Source organism: Mandrillus leucophaeus, unplaced genomic scaffold (assembly GCF_000951045.1).
Source record: "Mandrillus leucophaeus isolate KB7577 unplaced genomic scaffold, Mleu.le_1.0 Scaffold310, whole genome shotgun sequence".
Lineage (NCBI taxonomy): Eukaryota > Metazoa > Chordata > Mammalia > Primates > Cercopithecidae > Mandrillus > Mandrillus leucophaeus.
The window spans coordinates 1,230,641-1,239,036 of NW_012103255.1; the positions used below are offsets into that span (position 1 = coordinate 1,230,641).

The window sequence follows — 8,396 nt, forward strand, 5'->3', positions numbered from 1 at the left end:
TTTTGAGACGGAATCTCGCTCTGTCGCCCAGGCTGGAGTGCAGTGGCCGGATCTCAGCTCACTGCAAGCTCTGCCTCCTGGGTTTACGCCATTCTGCTGCCTCAGCCTCCCGAGTAGACGGGACCACAGACGTCCGCCACCTCGCCCGGCTAGTTTTTTGTATTTTTTTTTAGTAGAGACAGGGTTTCACTATGTTAGCCAGGATGGTCTTGATCTCCTGACCTCGTGATCCGCCCATCTCGGCCTCCCAAAGTGCGGTGGATTGAGCCACCGCGCCCGGCCCTAAATTTTTTTTTTTAGAGACAGAGTCTCACTCTGTTGCCCAGGTTGGAGTGCAGTGCTACAGTCATGGCGTACTGTAGCCTTGACCTCCTGGGCTGAAGCCATCCTTCCACCTCAGCCTCTCAAGTAGCTGAGACTGCAGGCGCCCGCCACCATGCCCGGCTTTTTTAATAGTTTTTTTTGTAGAGATGGAGTCTCACTATGTTGGCCAGGGTAGTCTTGAACTCCTGGGCTCAAGTGATCTGCCTGCCTCGGCCTCCCAAAGTACTGGGATAACGGGTGTGAGCCACTGTGCCTGGCCTGGGTTTTTTTTTTTAAATTTTCCCTAATAAATAGAAAGTGCTGGTGGGGTTAAGAATCAGTGCTAGGAGGCAGAGGAAATGTGGGGAGGCCATGGAATTAATTCTCTTGGAGACCATCATGGTTGAGTGGTGGTGGCCAAAATGAGATTGTCCTTGCAGTCACCCTTGGGAGAGGCCGTGAATGGGTGGCTTCAGGGAAACCATGCTACTCCAAATAAACACAGTGTCAATGAAACATGTGCCTTTGATGTGGAAAGCTCAGGACCTCCACACTACTCTTCTGGGGTTAGGTCAGAGGTAAAGGTGCAGATGGATACCTCCTTCCCTGAGGACTCTGCCTATGACAGTAGCAGTGGTTGTTGCAACGGTCCTTTCCCCACGGCCCATGCTGGGTTCTGGCAGGCGGTGTTGCATGCTTCCTTTGCAATGTGGATCGACTACAGCACACAGGATTAGGATGGGATGAAGTCTTAAAAACCATGTCTTCTAGGCCAAGTGTAGTGGCTCATGCCTGTAATCCCAGCACTTTGGGAGGCAGATCACTTGAGGTCAGGAGTTCAAGACCAACCTGGCCAACGTGGCAAAACCCCATCTCTACTGAATGAACATACAAAAATTAGCCAGGCTAGCAGTTGGTGGTGGCGGGCGCCTGTAGTCCCAGTACTTGGGAGGCTGAGGCAGGAAAATCACTTGAATCTGGGAGGAGGAGCTTGCAGTGAGCCCACATGGCGCCACTGCACTCCAGCCTGGGCGACAGAGTGAGACTCTATCTCAAAAAAAAAAAAAAAAAGAAAAGAAAAGAAAAGCTATTTAAGGAACCAAAACATATAGTATGACTGACTGCAGGAAGTATCACAGGGAATGTTAGAGTGTTTTATTCTTTAATTTCTTTGTCAGACAAGTGTTTAGGAGACTCTCACTCCAGGCCTAGTGCTGTGCTAGGCTCTGCAAATGCTAAGAGGGAGAAGTTACTGTCCCTGCTTCCAAGGAGTTCATGGTCTAGTGGGAAACCCAACATGTTCAGGTACCTTCAGATGGGCACTCAGAAGAGTAAGCCGTTAGTTAAAATTAATGTTTAAAAATGTTTAAAGATGTCTGAGACTCATAGGTCAAAGTCAGATTTCAGTTCCACCTGATTAACCTGTACTGCTAAGGAGCTCCTTTAGGTAAGGCTGTGTTCCTAGTCACCGGGGTGTTCAAACATAGTGCCGGGGGCAATGTGGGAATAGCCTTCTTTTATTTAGGAAGTAATGTAAAGTCAATTGCACGAATAAATCTTACTTTAAGCATTCATTGAGGTGTTTGGCAAGAATAGAGTACGGTATATGAAGGTGTTTCCTAATCTCCCTGATACCAGGCCTAATCTAGGGCTCATTAGAGATGTCAAAGATCTGTTGTAGTTTCTTACCTAAAACAAGAGTGTTTTAGTTCCATTTTATAGGCGAGGAGTCTGAGCCAAACAGGTTATATCACTTTCCAAGTCTCCATAGCACAGAAGTGTTCTGCCTCCCCACGCTGACTTTCCCAGCTCACAGGGACTATCAAAAGCAGCAGCTGTGGCCGGGTGTGGTGCCTCATGCCTGTAATCCCAGTACTTTGGGAGGCTGAGGCAGGAGGATCATTTGAACCCAGGAGTTCAAAACCAGCCTGAGCAACATAGTAGGACCCTGTCTCTACAAAAAATAAATTGAAAAAAAAAAAAAAAAAATCAGGCATGTGGTGTGTGCCTGTGGTCTCAGGTACTCAGGAAGCTGAAGTGGGAGGATCACTTGAGCCTGGGAGGTAGAGGCTACAGTGAGCCGTGATTGCACCACTGCACTGGATAATGGTGATACTCTGTCCCCCACCAAAAAAAAAGCAAAACTATATACAGATATAGATATAAAGTAGCAGCTCTGTTGCTGATAGAAGGAACAGTAATGAGCCCTGCAGGTCTTATTCCACTCTTCCTAGCTGCAAGCTTTCTTCCTGGTGACAGATGACATCATGGATTCATCCCTCACCCGCCGTGGACAGATCTGCTGGTATCAGAAGGTAATGGTGGGCAGGAAAGTAGCAGTGGGTATGGGGACAGGCCACAGGGAGGTGGTATGTGCGGCCTGGTTGAGGTGTTAGGATGATGGCTCTTAGTATGAACCGAGACTAGAGATTGATTGCTTGTTTTTCTCTGTCATGATAGCCAGGTGTGGGTTTGGATGGCATCAATGATGCTATCCTCCTGGAAGCATGTATCTACCGCCTGCTGAAGCTCTATTGCCGGGAGCAGCCCTATTACCTGAACCTGATCGAGCTCTTCCTGCAGGTATGCTGCAGACAGGGCCCGATGCCCAGAGGGTGCCCATGGTAGCCTTGGCCTTTATAGGACATGCTCATCTAGCTGGTTTCAGGGTACAGGATTGCAGGGTGCCTGGAAGGGAAAGAAAGCGAGGAAGGGAGTTGGGAAGCGGGGTGGTGGTAGTGGCAAGAAGGGGCTTCTCTGTCCCTGTGTAATTGGAAGAAAGGGTGATAAAGGACTGTGTATATGAATATAGGCCTTGAGTTTTGGGGCTTTCTCCCCTTCTGTTGCCTTTCTGATTCTGCCCAGTTGTCAGCTGGTATGGGATGTTGGGCTCAGGATACCAGGGTTTCGTGTATCTTGAGAAAGCCTGGCTCATGGGCCGTCTTTGTCTTCCTTAGAGTTCCTATCAGACTGAGATTGGGCAGACCCTGGACCTCATCACAGCCCCCCAGGGCAATGTGGATCTTGGCAGATTCACTGAAAAGAGGTGAGTGACAGTGCGAACCATGTCTGGACAGCGAGGTAGGGCTCAGGATGCGCGTTGCCCTCCTGAGGAGTTTCTCTTCTCCCCCTACTCAGGTATAAATCTATTGTCAAGTACAAGACAGCTTTCTACTCCTTCTACCTTCCTATAGCTGCAGCCATGTACATGGTGAGTGAGCCTCCTCACCCCTCTCCTCTGCTAATGGGGGCTTTTGGACAGGAAGGCATAGAGCAGAAAACGTGAACACTGCTACCCCTGGTGAAAGGCTGTGTGACCTTGAGCAAGTCAGTCTCGCTGAGTCTCTTCCTCAACTGAGGATAAAATTCCTACTTCACAGGACTGTAAAGATTAAGCAAAGCAAGGGATATGAAAGTGCTTAGCACTTAATAGGGGAACAGTATATCCTGCATCTGAGTATGGATAGGAGTGTGGAGGAGATCAACCAGGTTGAGAGGGAAAAGAATGGATTAAGGGCAGTCAGTGGGATTAACTGTCTACCCTGACCTTGCTTCTCTACATTTCCTTTTCATCTTGAAAGAAGTTGGAGGTGGCAAAAATATTAGGAAGATGGATCAGAATGACTCGGGGACTGACATTTGTGAGGGAAGACAGGCTGTGCACCTGTAGAATGGATTCATCTCTTTTATGACTCCCTGAAAGTCCTAGCCAAAAATAAGTGGGATTGAGGTTGAACCATCAATCAGGACTGTCTAGGTCAGGGAAGCCAAGATATCTGAAGAGAGAGGAGAGATTTGGGGCTGCAGTAGGGCAAGACCCCATGGGAGGAAGCAGCCAGGAAGATGCAGGCACCTCTGGGGTTTGGCTTATTAACCCACCTTTCCCTGTAGGCAGGAATTGATGGTGAGAAGGAGCATGCCAATGCCAAGAAGATCCTGCTGGAGATGGGAGAGTTCTTTCAGATTCAGGTAGGAAGGCAGGAGGCAGTAGCAGAGAACAGGCACCAGCTTCACTCCTCCTCTGCCTAGGAACCTCATCCTTCCTCCTTTGCTGCCCTCCCCCTTCCCGCCCAGGATGACTACCTTGACCTCTTTGGGGACCCCAGTGTGACCGGCAAAGTTGGCACTGACATCCAGGACAACAAATGCAGCTGGCTGGTGGTTCAGTGTCTGCAACGGGCCACTCCGGAACAATACCAGATCCTGAAGGTGCCTGAGAGAGGGTGGTGGGTCCCTGAGCTGGTGGAAAGGGATAGAGTAGTGGTTCTCAATTGGAGGCAGTTTTTCTCCCGAGGGGACATTTGGCAATGTCAGCAGACATTTTTTGTCATCGTCATCACAACTCTGTGTGTGTGCATGTGGTACAGACATCTAGTTGGCAGGAGCCAAAGATGTTGCCAAACATGTAGCACACAGAACAGCTCCCCCAGGCAGGATTATCTGGTCCCAAATTTCAATAGTGCCAAGGTTGAGAAACCCTGGAGTAGAGGACACCTGGTCTGAGGCAATATGTAGGGAATATTTGGGATAGGGAAGGGAAGCTTGGGATCCTAGCTACCTAGAAACACTTGAAAATTGGAGGGAGGAAAGGAGTGGGTGGCTTTGCAGATGTTCTGAAATATGAGAATGAGGGGAGTGGAGGGGTTCTGGAAGCTCTGGGGAAGGCCAAGCCCGTTTTCCTGTCTTCCAACCCCTTTTAGGAAAATTACGGGCAGAAGGAGGCTGAGAAAGTGGCCCGGGTGAAGGCACTATATGAGGAGCTGGATCTGCAGGCTGTGTTCTTGCAATATGAGGAGGACAGTTACAGCCACATTATGGCTCTCATTGAACAGTACGCAGCACCCCTGCCCCCAGCCATCTTTCTGGGGCTTGCGCGCAAAATCTACAAGCGGAAAAAGTGACCTAGAGATTGCAAGGGCGGGGAGAGGAGGCTCTCAATAAATAATTGTGTAACCTTTTTGTGGTTCTGTTCTTGCTCGGCGCAGCCAGAGTCTGGCTCTTTCCAGAATGTGCGGGGTGGGGTGCTGGGAGGACTTGCTGCACAGAAGCAGGACCCAGGGGCCTTGGCATCAGGGCCAAAAGCTTGGGATACATCAAACCCGCTAGGTGGGTGACACAAGACGCTAAGCGCTGGGGGCGGGTCTGAGCTACGCCACGCCCATGCGCGAAGGGGTGCAGATGCGCTGCGCAGAGTGGGTTGTGCTAGTGCCCCTCCCCTCCCGCTCTGTGCCCCGCCGGGCGGGGACCGTGGGAGCCGAGGACAAGCCCAAGGCCGGAGCGGTTCCAGGAGGACCCTGGTGAGGAGGGCTCGGCCCATGGGTGTAGACCGATGGACCAGGGCACGAGGGGCGGGGCAGGACAAGGGAGCAGGAGAAATGAATAGAGAAGGGGTGCGGTGGTGACTGAACGATGGAGACGAATGCGGAGAGAATGGACATACCGCTGTTCCGAGGGGCGAGGGCGCAGGCTGGAGCCCGGCGGAGGCAGCCAGCAGATGCGGAGTTGACAAGCTGACGGCTGCTCCATCCTTTTCCTCTCCAGCTCCCACCCCTTTCCTGCATTCACCAGGCAAACTCTGCATATCGCCCCACCCCCATCCCCCGCCTCCTTTCAGGGCATCTGGGTGGGTCTCCCTGGGTCCCTTCCTATGGGAGTAAGGGGTAGGCAGGAGGGCAGGGCCAGATTGCGGCAGCAGGGACCCGGAGGTCCATTCTGGGCCCGGACCTCTTCCGGGCCCCCGCCCCTCTTCGGAAATCCAGAGCGCAGCCGCGTTCTCTGACCCTCCCGGCTCCATTCCCGGAGGGTTACATTCGACTCCACCTGCAAACACTGCAGTGGAAACTAATGGCCAGTCGATTGCGATTTGCATCTCATTGAAATATCTTCCAAAGCAGCCAGAGCCTTCAGGCCTGCTGCTGCCGTCAGTCACCTCAGTGTCCTTCCCGCAGCTCCTGTCCTCACTGGCTGGGCTTCGCCACCCCTGTCTTCTAGGTCTGCACCTGTGGTTGCCAGGTAGGTGGATGTGAGAGACCCTACCCTCCTGGTTCTCTAGAAGCCATCCCATCGCCGCTGGCACCATGCTGTCTCCTCAGAGAGCTTTACTCTGCAACCTCAATCACATCCATCTCCAGCACGTCTCCCTGGGCCTGCACTTGTCCCGCCGTCCTGAGCTACGGGAAGGGCCCTTGAGCACATCCCCTCCCCCAGGAGACACTGGGGGCAAGGAGAGCAGGGGCCCCTGCAGTGGCACCCTGGTGGACGACAATTCCAACAGCCCAGCTGTGCCCTGCCGGTGCTGCCAGGAGCACGGTCCGGGCCTAGAAAACCGGCAGGACCCATCACAGGAGGAAGAGGGGGCTGCCTCTCCCTCAGACCCAGGCTGCTCTTCCTCGCTCAGCTCCTGCTCAGATCTTAGCCCCGATGAGTCCCCCGTCTCAGTCTACTTGCGGGACCTCCCTGGTGATGAGGATGCCCACCCTCAGCCCAGTATCATCCCCCTGGAGCAGGGTTCCCCACTGGCTTCAGCAGGTCCTGGCACCTGCTCACCGGACAGCTTCTGCTGCTCTCCTGATTCCTGCTCCGGAGCTTCTTCTTCACCCGATCCTGGCCTGGACTCGAACTGCAACGCCCTGACCACCTGCCAGGACCTCCCTTCCCCAGGCTTGGAGGAAGAGGATGAGAGCGCGGAGCATGATCTCCCTACCTCTGAGCTCTTAGAGGCGGATGATGGGAAAATCGACGCTGGGAAAACGGAGCCCAGTTGGAAGATTAACCCAATTTGGAAAATTGACACAGAGAAAACTAAAGCTGAATGGAAAACCACGGAAAACAATAACACTGGTTGGAAAAACAACGGGAACGTTAACTCTAGCTGGAAAAATGAACCTGAAAAATTCGACTCTGGTTGGAAAACCAACACAAGAATAACTGATTCTGGCTCGAAAACAGATGCAGGGAAAATTGATGGAGGATGGAGAAGTGACGTCAGCGAGGAGCCGGTCCCCCACCGGACAATCACGTCCTTCCACGAGCTGGCCCAGAAGCGCAAGCGGGGCCCAGGGCTGCCCCTCGTCCCGCAGGCCAAGAAAGATCGCAGTGACTGGCTCATAGTCTTCTCGCCCGACACCGAGCTGCCCCCCTCGGGGTCGCTGGGCGGCTCCTCGGCACCTCCTCGGGAAGTCACCACCTTCAAGGAACTCCGGTCCCGAAGCCGGGCCCCACCCCCGCCAGTCCCGCCTCGAGACCCCCCAGCTGGCTGGGCTTTGGTCCCGCCCCGGCCCCCACCCCCGCCTGTCCCTCCCCGAAGGAAGAAGAACCGACCTGGACTGCAGCCCATAGCGGAGGGGCAGTCCGAGGAGGGCCGGGCTGTCAGCCCAGCGGCTGGCGAGGAGGCCCCAGCCGCGAAGGAGCCGGGAGAGCCGGGCGCGCAGGCCGGCCTGGAGGGTAAGAGGTCGCAAGAAGCGGGAGGAGGGCTGGGCTTCGGCCGTTCACGCCTCCTAGGCTTCCAACCCGGCCCCCTGTCTTCCCTCCATTCTGTGTCACCCATCCTCCCCGCCCCTTCTACCAGGGAGCGCTCCGGGAAAGGGAAACTGGGTGGGTCATTGGGTTACGGGACTAACTCTTTGCTCCCTCTTCTTCCCGCCCCTCCTTGCCTGGCTGCCCATCCCGCTGCCCTCCTTCCCTCTGCGCCTGGCCCCGCCAATCCCGCCTGCAGCCGGTCCCCTCCTGCTCCCTCGGCCCCTGGTTTTCCGGTTCTCGGCCGACGGGCGCCCCCTGTTGGAGGGTGGGGGCGCAGGCGCAGCTGGGTCTCTGCTCCTGGCTCCTCTGGCCGGGTGGCCTGGCGCCGGGCTGCGGCTGCTGGGGGCGCCGAGCCCCCCAGAGGAGCAGCTGCTGCCCGTCCGCCTGTCCCCAGTGGGAGCCTATTCGCCTCCGACTCGGGGAGCGTGTATCTTGAGAAAGCCTGGCTCATGGGCCGTCTTTGTCTTCCTTAGAGTTCCTATCAGACTGAGATTGGGCAGACCCTGGACCTCATCACAGCCCCCCAGGGCAATGTGGATCTTGGCAGATTCACTGAAAAGAGGTGAGTGACAGTG

General features: G+C 54.4%; 3 protein-coding genes across 10 annotated transcripts in view; 2 read left to right on the forward strand and 1 right to left on the reverse strand.

The window, feature by feature from the left end:
- The window catches only part of FDPS (farnesyl diphosphate synthase), an 11,902-nt gene extending 6,642 nt beyond the window's left edge, over positions 1-5,260 (forward strand). For all 6 annotated transcript variants that reach the window (XM_011987540.1, XM_011987542.1, XM_011987543.1 and 3 more), the window contains 7 exons: positions 2,538-2,618; positions 2,764-2,886; positions 3,261-3,349; positions 3,442-3,514; positions 4,195-4,272; positions 4,378-4,512; positions 5,004-5,260. In XM_011987540.1, coding sequence (XP_011842930.1) covers positions 2,538-2,618; positions 2,764-2,886; positions 3,261-3,349; positions 3,442-3,514; positions 4,195-4,272; positions 4,378-4,512; positions 5,004-5,204 — 780 coding nt within the window. In that variant the 3' untranslated portion in view covers positions 5,205-5,260. The remainder of the gene's footprint in view (positions 1-2,537; positions 2,619-2,763; positions 2,887-3,260; positions 3,350-3,441; positions 3,515-4,194; positions 4,273-4,377; positions 4,513-5,003) is intronic.
- Positions 1,435-8,396, reverse strand: part of RUSC1-AS1 (RUSC1 antisense RNA 1) — a 7,629-nt gene continuing 667 nt past the window's right edge. The window contains exons 2-3 of one of the 2 annotated variants that reach the window (XM_011987537.1): positions 5,744-6,302; positions 1,435-2,991 (exon numbers count right to left, since the gene is read on the reverse strand). In XM_011987537.1, coding sequence (XP_011842927.1) covers positions 2,968-2,991; positions 5,744-6,302 — 583 coding nt within the window. In that variant the 3' untranslated portion in view covers positions 1,435-2,967. Of the gene's footprint in view, positions 2,992-4,742; positions 6,303-8,396 lie in introns of those variants that run through there. The other variant, XM_011987536.1, reaches the window with a different exon arrangement.
- Positions 5,458-8,396, forward strand: part of RUSC1 (RUN and SH3 domain containing 1) — a 10,240-nt gene continuing 7,301 nt past the window's right edge. For both annotated transcript variants that reach the window (XM_011987530.1, XM_011987531.1), the window contains exons 1-2: positions 5,458-5,600; positions 6,295-7,746. In XM_011987530.1, the coding sequence (XP_011842920.1) occupies positions 6,381-7,746 (1,366 nt within the window). In that variant the 5' untranslated portion in view covers positions 5,458-5,600; positions 6,295-6,380. The remainder of the gene's footprint in view (positions 5,601-6,294; positions 7,747-8,396) is intronic.